Here is a 13230-nt window from a genome sequence, read left to right as displayed (position 1 = left end):
ACATGCAAGAAAAAGAGTCTGAAAAGTATGAACATAAAAGCGCGAAAATTTCGAAAAACTCTAAAATATGGGCGCAAAAGTTTGGAGAAAAAGTCGGAAAAGTCTGGGAAATTGCAAAAATCTGTAAGATCTCAAAAAATATTATAAAATTTTTTTGAAATTTTTATGTTGCAGACTAAACCTTTCAACAAGAGTTTGAATCAAAACATATTAATAATAATAACAATTGTAGTTCCTGCGAACTTAACAGTCCTGTCGAGGATAGTCCATTTGTATTATCTCCCCACATTCCAGACAGTGATATTGTTGCTGAGCGAAGCTGTTTTTTGCGACTCAAGGCGGTTTTTTTTGGGTCTAGAACTTTTACGTGGTACCACTATTGCAGCCAAATTTGGTCAGGTTGTGGTAGACCTGAAGCTGGAGGTCAAGTGAGAGCTTGTCCTCACACACTATCATTGCCATGGCATGGGATCGAATTCACGATCTGACGATTTCAAAGTCAACGCCTTACCACTGTGCTAAGTGCCTCATATTACTGAAGAGTATAAAAATGGTTTAGGTGTTTTTGTTTTTTCTTTTTTTATAAAACACGAAGCTTCCATTTTTGTTTAAGTACCTCATAACCTAGGAAAATTTTTAGCTGGACATTGCTTCTCGAACTTTTGTCTAAGATCATTTGAAAATTTTTGTCCTTATTTTCATCAAACTTGCATCAATCCTGCATGGTCGCGGTGTTTTGGTATTAATGGTTTGTTGATCGAAGCCTCGTGAAAACATTAACCAATAATTATTTATTTATTTGTTAAAATCCAAACTAATCATTATTATACTTCAGTATTTATTAAGCTTCAAGGAATTATTCACACCTGTACAAATTAAAGGAAACGTCCTTTTTTCCGACGCAGTTTTTGGTAAGTCGAAACGAAAGTTGTCGATCGTTCTACATTTTCCTGCTCTGGTTTTTTTTCTATTGGTTTCCATCATTAGCATTGTTCGCATTATTTGCATTATTCACGTTATTCGCTTTCTACGCTGCAGTGGCTGCTCTTTGTTGCTCATTTCGATACATCGCTATAACTAAGTTTCTCCCACCGGCCGGCAGCAAATTCTGATCTCTATAATATCCATCAGCAGCGCATTTCCGCAGAATCAGGAACATCCCATAAAACACAAGTTCCACCAAGTGATAAGAATCCATCTTGCGAAGACCAGTCTCCATTAACTCTGGCACCATTTCCACAAGCCGAGTGATGTAGAGTGAAATCCACCTTAGAGCCTAAAAATGGCAAAAGCAAAAAAAAACTTAGACATAAGTACCATAATATACTGAAATTATGTATACTGTAAATAACAGTTTTGCCAAAATCTCACCATTAAATTCAAATTCAGAAAAACATTCAGTAGACAATTGGAACACTATTAATGAATTCAAAAAGTTAACAAAGTTTCAAACACAAGTATCAAAAAACAAAATTGAAACCTAGCGGTTAAAAAACAAAATTGTGGCCTAGCGGTTAAAACAAACGTCTAGATGTCGTTGGATCGGAGGTTCGAGCACCGTCTGGAAATTTTTTCTAACTAGAAAATAGCATAGATTTAGCTAATTGCTGATCAGACATGATCAAAAATAATTTCAAAAAATCCCTCATTTATTTAGACGGTTCAAAAAAATTCCCGGTCAAAAATAAAGGATTTATTCGGTACGGCAACGAAATGATGTTGTTAAGAAAAAAATTATCCTTTTTAGCTACACCTTTTGAACAGTAATTCAATCAAACTTCACTTAATTTGATCAAAACTAGCAGGAACTAAGTTTTTACAACAGGTTCAAGAGAAAAAACAAATTCAAGTTCACTTTATGTTTGCTCGTGTTTCCCTTTAGCTATGGTTTTGACATTCAAAAAAAGTGACGGAATGTTTGTGCTCGGGCTGGTTTTTTCTCTAGACAAATTTGAGATCGAGAAAACATAACTTAATTTTTTGTTCATTTTTAATTTTGGATCATATTTTTAAATGAGTCAAAAATTGCGAGTTAAACAGTCACATTTTTTAGAGAAATGAAAACAATCCGGGGACAAAAGCTCCGTCAATTTCTTCGAAAGCTGGAACAATAAGTTAAAGAAACACACGCGAACATAAAGTGGATTCGGATATAGTTTTATCATGAACCTGATTACTAAGTCAAATTTAATTGGTCGAATCTCTCAGAACTAGCTTTTTTGACAAAATGTTCAAAAGATATTTCAATGAGACCAACTTTTGCGAAGTTATGAGGGTTTACAGATTGCCAATTTGGCCAATTTGGGATAATAGGATGATATAGTTTGGGCTAATAACTCATAGGCGGAGATTTGATCCGTCGCTGAAATCTTTCCAAATTGAATTGAGGCATGCTATTTGTACTATTTTAAATTTTAATATATGCAAAAAAAATCCCTTCGTACTTTACATAGCGCGTGGGGAAAAGATTTACGAAAACAAATCTCATATATTTTTTTATTTTTTTAAAATTTACCTTGATTCAATGGTTTTTACAAGGAACCACTTTTCCTCAGCACTTAAAAGCAGTCGGTAAATTCAGGGCTACGCCCTGATTCGAGCAGTCTCGTATCATTTTGACATTTTTTAAAAACCAGTCGGAACACTAGAGACCAGCTAAAGGTGGAAATAACTGTTTGATCATTTTTGAAATTTTTGTATTGATGCGGAAGGGCAAGAGTAATTTCAAAATTAAATCTTAGCAAAGGAACGTAAATCCCAATTTAATGACTTCAAAACGCGTTATTTTCATCAATTAATTCAGTTTTCTTTGAAAAAATTGAAGTAATTACAAGAAGAGCTTGTTAGGTTGAAAGATACTTAAAATGTTGCTCATTAGATTTGGGTGGGTAGTTTTCGAGAGAAGTCAAAAAGTTTCAATAAACGGTAAAAAATCAAAAATTTGACTTTTCCGAGGGTCATAACTTTTTGTGTAAAAAATGGAGTAACCGTTTATACAGTGGAGCTCTCCACATCCCGTTCTTCAAATGAAACCAATATTTTAGATTTCGGAGGTAGTTTTGAGAATGTAAAAAATTCAAAAGTTTTGGTCAAAGTTCCCCCCCCCACACACACTCTAAGGTATCAGAGCTTAGGGTTTTTGCATGCAAACATGCGATCAGGTGGACTTTCCATTGGAACCATTTTTTTGAAAATAGGTAGATTTTCGAGAAAAACTATATTTTTGAAAAAAAAAACTAGAAGTTTCTCCAGAGCGTCTCAAAAAGTTTAAAAAAATTTAAAAAACCCAATCCCATACATTTTCGTAATACCTGTCCTAATGAAACAGGAATGGAAGGCTTCTTTCTGATACAAGCAATTTTGTTCTCCGATAAATTGCTTTCTTTTAGTGCTGTCATTGGTGAACATAATGTTGTTAAAATTTCTGCAGCTTCCAAAAATTCTTCATTGCGAGCCTGCTGTCTCACTTTTTGCGATCGGTAGGTATGTGCAATGAAATTGTTCCTTTTTCACATTTTTTGAGTTTTTGCTGTTTGTTTTTATTTATTTTTTAAAACTCTGTCTTAACCTAAATTACGTTTGATAAAACTTTAGAATAAATTTGGTTTGATAAAATCTATGATGGAGTTTTTGTTCAAATTTTGGTTGATTAGCATTTTTTTTGCCTCCTGCAACGATAATTTTCCTAGAAAAACAACCCTAATATTCTTTGATAGGGGATGGGATTTTCAACTAATATGATTTTTTTTGTATTTTTAGATTGACCAAATTGACATTCTGAGCTCTCCAAAATTCCCATAAGGACCCTATGGAGGCCAAATTTTCTGCGACGTAGGCATTAAAAAAATTGGCAAAAAATGGTTTGTCGCTAAAAATCAACACAATGATAGGCTGTTGCATATTTTACAAAAAAGTGTTTATGAAAAATGTTTGTCTTATTTCGTGGGTTAGTGGCAAATTCTTTGTTTCTCTCTCGGGCAAATGGATTCACATTTCAACCTAATTATTAAATCAAGTAAAATTTGAAAATTTAGATCGACTGAAACCGGTTTAACTTTGCAACACTCTGACATCAGAACAGCATTGGTTAACACTTTCCGGAAAAAAATATAGCAATTTAGAAGTTGTAATTGCTTTGTTTTGAAACTTTGTCCTTAACAGACAAAAAATATGAGAGCAGAAAAGGCATACATTTTTACCAGAATTGCTACTCTGAATTTTCCAGTTGCTCATTTGCTACTTTCAATTGCTATTTTGAATTTCTTAAGCTACTAGAAGATTGGTTTGCCATTTTTGCAAAATCAAAAACAAACGACTACCATTTTATAAAAAACCAAATATGAAAATTGTCAAATCGAAGAAATTCTACAAACAAAAAAATTTACTTATTTGAAAAACTTAACTGTAAATACATAGAAAATACTTTTTTCAAAAGGTCTGTAACAATTTTCAGGGACAAATTTCATCAAAATGTATCCTCCGATGACGTACTGACTTACAGAAAAATTAAAGTAAGATTTAAGAATTACTATATATCTCTATTTAAAAAAATTGCCCGGTGACAACCTATTATAAACTGTCATGGCACGACTTCAAATTTATTTGAGTTTTTTTTTCTGATTGCCTTGTTCATACTTTAGTAAGGCTATGTAAAATTATGTGCATTATCAAAATGTGTAAATAAAAACTTAAATGTGGAGTTGACTTACACTTGCTTCTTGAAAATTATTTCAATTTGCTAATAAACTGTTCGTTTTTTTTTAATATTGGTGTTTTCATTTGGCAATATTTAGGCGGAATATTGCAGCTCAAAGATGGCTCGTTTTAAGCGTTTTTACAAAATCAAATTTTTCACCAACAACCAACTGATCAATTGGTGAGCAAATACATTTTTCTTTTCATGATTTTTTTCCATTTAACAAAGTTTGTGAACATAGTTTTTTAATCTTTACTGACAAAAAAGCAAATTTTGCTACATGAAACACCAATTTTTCAATTGAAAACAATGTTTAGACGTTTGAAGACTCAATTTTATAAATTTCTTAGGCTGAAACTAAGCACATACTCGGTAGTTTTTGCAAATTTTGATTGACTAAAAACAGCTAAAACTAATCAAATTTTCGGGTGAAAGTTTGCACCCAAACTCTGCAAAAAAAATTGCAATTTATTTTGAAGCATTTTTGTCTGATCATAGCTTTGGAATGTCACTTCATTTTAGGAAAAAAAAACTATTAAAGTTTTCAATTTTTGGTTTTGTTTGGATAGCTTAGGACAGCACTGTGCAAACAGCGCTATTCTGGACTCAAAGAATTAGAACGTGAAAACTGAAAGAGTTGGTAAATACTCAGGCCAGCGAATAATTTCATTGGTCAAAGTCTTCAGAGAATAGGTTTACGGATCAGGAAACTATTTGATTTTCCACAAATTTTTATGCTGTTGTAAATTTTACAAACCTCTTGACCTCTAGGCTAGTCAATTACATTTTAACATAGCTTTCACGATTATCACAAACAATAAGGAAGTGATATATATTTTCTTTTACGAGTTGAGTTGCAGGGTTGGGACAACTAATATAACATTTTAATTTAAACCTCTTAAAACCTAGGATGTTTGAAATTGTGCTGCTTTATCCAGGCATCACTTGACTAGGCCTTTCTGGCTTTTTGATGTCCCTACATATCAGAAATATATGTAAATTGACAAGTGTCTGGTGAATAGTATCTGCTATAGAAGCAATTTGTTTTGATGATTAATAATGCCTTGAGCAGACTGTAGTTTCCAAACTCTTTTGCACGCGCTAATTTCCTGTGTAAAAATATGCTTTCTCGATGTTGAATTTTTGTGTCATTCCCTTTTAAAAAAGTTTTCAAAAGTAGCAATTTTTTAAGTCTACTGACTCCATTAAAATTTTCACATTTTGTTTGGGCTGGATCAATTAATTATCTTGAAGAGGAAATTATTTGCATCTAGAAATTAACGAAAAAGCTCGCTGTTTCTTTTAAAATTTTTCTTTGAGAGTTCACAGCGCGCTTTTGATGAAACGCAATATTTGCGATTATACTGAAACCCTTCTAAATAAAAAAAAAACATCTCTGAACAACTATACGTCATAAGAAACTTGGTCTGAAACCATTTAATAAGTGACTTAAAATCAGATAACCTAAATTTACCTTTATATGGCCTTGGGGATCCCATGCGTCCACCACAACATCACCCTCAGGAGTTTGTAGAACCCTATAACGAATCCGGGTAATAGCCAAAATTTCTTCGTTATTCTTGAATCGGTTCCAAAACTCTGCAGGCTCTTGGTCCGCTTGCAGCTGTGCTTCGTCCACATCTGTTCGAAACCAGTCGAACTGAAAAATAATGCTTTGTATATGAACTGGTTTGGTATAACTAACAATCACACTACCAGTTTTTGAAATCTCAAACAAGTAAACCTAAAACATGGTCAGCAGACAGCAAAGTTACGATCAACTCAAAGAAACTGAAAACAAATGACTGGATTCTTTTGATTTTTTCAACCACCGAATTTCGAAGAAAAAATTATTCCACTTCGAAACTTTTGGAGTTCTAAGAACAGTTTATGGTAGACAAGTTTTTAAAACCAACCCCAAGTAGAGAACATTTCCTAGCAATTGATTCTGAATATGAAAAGTGCGTTCAATCATGGTGCCCGCATTCATAAGTGCATTTATACAAATTGAATGCAGTTATGGATGCACTTTCAAGTATGAATGATGTTTCTGCACTTATCAGAGCATTCCTGAAACAAAAAAACTTCGCCACCTAAAGAGATGTCTTCTTTGTTAATCGACAATTTAAAAAATTCTTTTTGTTTGCTAGCGCTAAAAACATGTGCAAGTATATGTTTCGATGTGTTTTTAAAATCAAACTCTCGTTAAAAAAGTTTGAATTGAAACATCTTTCATTTTCATGCTTTATACGTTCATTTATATCAAATGAAGTTGCGTAAAATTCAAAGAAAATTATGTTTTTCGACAGTACTTCTAATTTAGTTTAAAAATGTTTCAAGTGTTGAAAAAAAAACTTTTGAATTTCCAAAAAAAAAATAGTTGCCCTTCGAAAATCTGACTTAGTTTTTGTCATTTTTGATAAACTTTAAGCAACTTGAGAAAACTGGTCTGACCTTTAACTGGTTAAAATATGATTCATATTTAAATTCATAAATACATTTTCAAATTCAGAACATCACTTAATTATAGCTGAATCTTGAACATATTTATGAGCATTCAAACGAAAGATTTTTTGATATGGAACTTCTTATTGAATCATCGACTTTTGCTTGATCTTTTTGGAGTTGAATTTCTTCAAATGCTAACTTGAGCTTTGTATTGAACCATGTGTTTAAACGATCTTTCAAACTTTCAGCTTGCGCGAGCTTCAACTTTTGTATTGAAAAATTTATATTGAAATATGTGCTGAAACCACCTATCAAACCACCTTTCAAACTTTCAGTTTGCGCGAACTTCAATGAAAGATAACTCTTCATACTTTGTTTCTGAAATCAATTTTCCTTCAAGGCTATCTATCATGATTATATATTTGAATACAATTTAGAGTTAATTTTTCTTGTTTATTTTTCCTCTTGTAATTTTTAACATAAATAGTGGCTAGTTAAAATCGGAGAATGGAAACGTTAATTTTGAAGCTCCGAGTCATGATAGCATTTTTTTGAAGTTGAAGGTTATGAAAATTGAAAACGCTCATGATCAAAACAAAACTTCAAGCCAAGATAGCGTTGAAAGAAGTCAAATTTCAACCACACTGCTCGTTTCATGGCAAAGCCGTGAATGCTCTGACTTTTAACGGCTGCTAATTCTTAACAAAAGAAGGAGCGTTATGCCGCCCTTGATCCGCTCCAACTTTTAGCAATCTTTTTCCAAATAAAAAAAAAATGCTCACAGGTTTTGAAGGACTGTATCTAACAAGTGATCTAATCTTGATCTGAACTCAAAAAAAGGAGCTGCCAATTGCTGGATACTCAATTTATTCTCTGAGCTTCACAAGCCATTTCTTTTTTTTTTTTTTTGATAAGAAAAAAGAAATAAATATTTTTACAATTTTAGGTAATTTTTAGACCCCTAAAACTGGGCCAAATATGGAAAGAATAAATAGTTTTTTGGCTTTTAATGGATGTAGCGTAAGCCAGCATAGTATGTAGCATGGATTAAGGGTAAATATGATGAGCTACAAGGTCCATGTTTTGAGGCCAAGAAGCTCGTTAGCACCGGAAATGTGTTCTTTTTAGAGATATAAAACAAACTTTGGCAACTTGGTCACATAATAATCAAATAAGTACATCCGGCTTTTTGGCATAGCAATATGAGTCAAATGACCACAAAACTAATTAAATGATAAAAACGGTGAACTATTTCGACCATGATTTACTTTGAAATTAACAAAGAAGTTTTTTTAAAGGTTTTTCAGCTTCAGTTTGTGTGCTGGCAAGAACATCGCCGGCCTCGTTTTCCTCTGGAAAACACTTAGTTTCATCAGGGGCCTCTTGTACACCCCAGATGATGTCTTGACAGAGGCTGATCGAATAACTCTCTCCTTTTCTTCACTACTCGTGCCATTTTGTAATCAAAACGTTTGATCAAATAGTCAATCAGCCATACTAAGTCGCCCACGCTCGGATTTCTATGTTGCTCTACATTCCGCTTAGTTCTCGTATTCCACTAAAGTAGATATTATCTTGACCACCTTTGCCAAATCATGTCTGTATTGCGAGGTTTTGAAGGCTTTTCTTAAATTTGAATATCTTTCCAGTGTTATTAATATAAGGAACAGATATAATGGGTCTACCAATGAGAAAATGATTCGGAGTCAGTGATTCAAGATCACAAGGGTCGTTGCTCACCGGTGTCAGTGGTCTTGCGTTCAGTGTTTGCTCCACCTGACACATCGTTGTGCTCAAAGTCTCATCTGTTATAGATCCAGATCCAAGAACTGCGGCTTCTGGCTAAACGCTGCCAGATCCTACCAAAATTAGGAGCTCCAGAGGATTTGAATTTCCAAACTATAATACTGAGCGTAAATTTCTCCTGGATTTCTAGTTAGTTCCATGTGGTTATCTGCTCTAATTCTTTTGCAGCACCTACAAAGTTGATGCCGTTATCAATCAGGAGGATTGTTTTTGGCTGCCCTCGCCTGGCAATGAACCTTGTTGTTGCTGCTAGACAAGATTCACTATCTAAAGAATGAACGATCCCAATGTGAACTGCTCGTGTTGCAAGACAAGTGAAGAGGCAACACCATCTTTTCAAGCTTCTCCGCAAAAACTTGACTTCGATTGGACCAAAATAATCTACTCCGGTACTTTCGAAAGAGCAAATACCATGTGACACCCGTTCTGGGGACACGAGACATTATTGGTTGATATGTTAAGAAAACTCTTTCCCGTCATCTGGAACAGTGATACTTCATCGACATTAAGAAAATTAAATGTAATAAAATAAAATGATTTTTTTTTCTAAAATTTGATATTTCTTATAAAAATCATCCCCCACTCGCCATATAAAGTACAAAAGGATAGATTTTACTCCTTGTAACAAATCAATCATGGTAAATAAGTTTCTTTCAACCAATTTGGAACAATTTCTAAGACGGATTAAATCTCCGCTTACGCGTTAAGAGCGTGAAATATATCGCGCGTTAATAGCCCCAAAATGGCCAAAACGGCAATTTTTAAACCCACATAACTTAACGAAAAATTATCACAAAAGAAATATCTTTTCAAATTAAAGCTCAGGAGAACAATACCTTTCGAATGATATAAAAATATTCCGTCAAAAATGGCTTGTTAAAAAATTCGAAATTTGTCAGAAAAAAAACCCACTCGAGCACAAATATTCCGTTACTTTCGTATCGAAAGTCGGAACAAAAAGTTCAAAAACGTAGTATCAATTCGTGATTGAATATTCGGAATTCAAGATATGAAAGCTCTTAATGAAATTATAATTCCCAGTGAAAGTCGAAAGAATGATTTCACACAATGACTCACTTTGTAATTTCAGTTCAAAAGAATCTTCAATTAAATTTCTCTAGCGGCCCAGATGAAGCTAGAGGTACTTGTTTGATATTTTTGAATTGTTTTTTTTTAGCGGGAGCACAGATATCTGTTTGATAATTTTTGATTTTGTTGTACTGATGCTAGAAGAAATAAACAATTTCAAAGTTTTAAAAATTGTGTTTTACCCAAAACTTTAGTTGATGCTCTTAAAATATGCGTGAAAATTTTTGTGATTTTGAAATTTTACCAGTGACATAAACGTTTTGTGCAGCTTTTAGGGCGTCACTTCTTGGGTAAATAGTCTTCCCACAACCCACAACCTGTTGAACTGATTAAACCCTTGATATCAGATTGAGTGTTTTAGAGAAAAGTCAAGTTTCAAAAATCGGTCATTAAATCAAAAACTGCAAAAAAACTGTTGAAAAATCATAGAAATTGATCGAAATTTTCGAGGACGTAATTGTTATACTAATACAATTTGTTTGTAGACGTTCATGTAGAAGCGTTTTCCACAACTTGTTTTTCCATTGAACCCATAATTTCAGGTTTAGGAGGGAAGCTTTTGAGAAAAGTCAAAAAGTTTGTAAAAACGGTCGAAAATTCACAAATTGACTTTTCCGAGATTCACAATTTCTTATAAGAAAACTTATCCGCTAAATCAAGGAACTTCTCAAAACCCGTACTTTTGATTGAAATCGAAACCTCAGATTTTGAAGGGTAGTTTTCCAGAAAAGTCAAAAGTTTAAAAACACAATAGAAAAAAAATTGAATTTACGAGGGCCATAACATTTTGTGTCAAAAAATTTTGTTCGCTTCTTCTTGTACCGCTCTACCTATTGAAACCAGAACCTCAGATTTGGGATTGTAGTTTTCGAGAAAAGTCAAAAAGTTTGGACACATACATATTGTGAGACAATATTCTTTTGGAAACCAGTGTGAAAAAACTGTCCAATTTTTTGACCACTTTTGTTTTGCCGATGTATATATATTGAAGTGCTGAATTAAGAAAACAAACGCGGCGATTGAAATGCTTCGTGTCCGGGCATGATTTCCAGAACTTCCTGCTTAGCTTGAAAATTTATTAGGACGTAAATTTATAGACATATATAGAAGCCAATGAACATCCTTAATTGACATACAATAAGTTTTTCAGAAATTTTTTTTCTTGTTTTAGACAGCGGTTTTAATAAAATCTCAGAATAGGGTGACATTTCCGAGGGTGTAAGTTTTTTCGTAAGACAATTTGTGCGTATACCTTCATGCAGAGGAGCTTTCCACAACCGGTTTACCTATGAGCCCAAAATCTCAGATATAGGAGGAAAGTTTTTGAGAAAAGTCAAAAAAATTATTGAAAAAACTTTCAAAAATTCACAAAATGACTTCTCCGAAGGTCATGATTTACTGTTAAAAAGTTTGGGATTATCCGCTAATTTATCCGCATCCCACATCTCGCACTTTTGATTTTGATTGAAATCAAAATCTCACATTAAAAAATTTTTTTTTTTAAAATACGGCTGTTTTTTTGCATTTTCGAGCAATAATTTTGTACCTCAACCCTTTTTCACTGAAACCAAAATCTCTGATATTTCTTAAAATTGACTTCTCAAACTTGAAAATTGAACACATACAATTTGCGAAAGAATATGATTATGGAAAACAGTGTGAAAAAACTATCAAATGATTAATGATGACTTTTATTTCGCCAAAGTTAGTTATTAAAGTGCTAAGATTAGAAAAGAGACGTTTCATTTGAATAGCTTCGTTTCCGGGCACAATTTCCAGAACTTCCGATTTAGCTTGAAAATTTATTAAGATGTAAGTTAATAGACATTTAGATGTTTTGACAAATTGGACTTGAAAAAGCCAGTGAACATCATTATTTAACAAAAAATGACTTAATTTTTCTGTGTTTTAATGTTTGCAGAAATTTATTTCTTGTTTTAGACAGTGGTATTTAAAAAAATGAAAAAAAAATAGAACCGGCTAACACAAAAACAATTTTTCAGATGTTGACTTTTTTGCAGATATAATTTCTTGCCCATTAATCACGATTTTTCTACAACTGGTTCAAAAAATTTTTGTTTCATTGTGCCTGTAGATCCATATTCAATTTTATCCTATAATCCACTAATATCTAATAAAATCCGATCAAAGAATATTCTTCCCGATAAAGAAAATTTAAAAAATCCTATAATTTTTATCACAAACTAAAAAAATAATATGGCAAAACAATCTTTCTTACAACTTTGCTGCATGTTATAACAAAACCAAATGCAATTTTAGCTTAAGGTCGATTTACTTTTGTAGTTGCTTACAAGTCTTTTTGAAAATATCTTTGAGTATGTTGTGATAAAAATTTTGGCTGTTTCAATTTTTGTTTAACATTGTTTTAGACCAATTTCTGGCATTGTGTTCGGCTATTTGGGTCTTTTCTTTTATAGGCCAAAATTGACCTTTTGGTTGCTTTGAAATTAGATCATATTGCTCAAATCTGATTGGTTGAACTTCACAATCACAGAAAAAAAATTAAATCTTTCAAAAATTGAAGCTCAATCATCAATTTTCATTTGGGCCCTATAACAGAAAAGACCTGGCTATTTTTTGACCCGGCTAAACTTTCGATTATGTTTCGACCACACTTTTCACAGTCGACCACACAATTTTGTGTATAATTTTGATTCGACATTTTGTTTCGACTGTGAGGTTTGGTCGACTATTATTTTGAACTTCTGATTTGATTTGTGTTCGATTACAATTCGAAACTTTTTGAACATAACTCCCACCTGTAATTTAAGAACTTGGTTTCGAAATTGCTTTCGACCGAAACTAATCACATCAACCAGGGTAACTCGAAAGGGAATCGCAACATAACTTTCACTCATTCGTCCCCCTTCACATGGAAAAATATGTAAAACATTTCGGAAGATTGTCTTACTTGATCTGCGTTTATAAGGTCTCTCAGCCAAGCAAACCCATAATAACTTTCAGCTGAACTGTTGAATTTTTTATTTGATATTTGCTGTGCGTATTCGGTCCACACTCGGCTCCTCCTTATCGGAGTCCTGCTGATTAGCAAGCTGCTTCGAAAAGATACGCGACTCCCACCCAGATGTACGCACCGGGAGTTAACTGATAAGCGAACCAGTTGTCACCCGGAGCAACTTCCATCTTTCCGAGTTCTCTGAAGAAAAAAA

At 33.2% G+C, this 13230-nt stretch overlaps 2 protein-coding genes across 2 annotated transcripts in view; both read right to left on the bottom strand.

Annotated features, from left to right (window-relative positions):
• Positions 1–6142, bottom strand: part of LOC134845548 (RNA cytidine acetyltransferase-like) — a 142215-nt gene extending 136073 nt beyond the window's left edge. Inside the window, exon 1 of the mRNA XM_063862484.1 lies at positions 6132–6142. The gene's annotated coding sequence lies outside the window, so the exon portion shown is untranslated. The remainder of the gene's footprint in view (positions 1–6131) is intronic.
• LOC134845549 (uncharacterized) overlaps positions 853–13230 on the bottom strand; it is a gene marked incomplete in the record, with an annotated part of 40410 nt that continues 28032 nt past the window's right edge. Inside the window, 3 exon segments of the mRNA XM_063862485.1 lie at positions 853–1276; positions 6171–6356; positions 12972–13217. Of these exon segments, the coding sequence (XP_063718555.1) occupies positions 13106–13217 (112 nt within the window).

The sequence above is a fragment of the Symsagittifera roscoffensis genome, chromosome 5 (genome assembly GCF_963678635.1).
Source record: "Symsagittifera roscoffensis chromosome 5, txSymRosc1.1, whole genome shotgun sequence".
NCBI classification, from domain to species: Eukaryota; Metazoa; Xenacoelomorpha; order Acoela; family Convolutidae; genus Symsagittifera; species Symsagittifera roscoffensis.
This window is presented reverse-complemented; position numbering and strand designations above follow the sequence as displayed.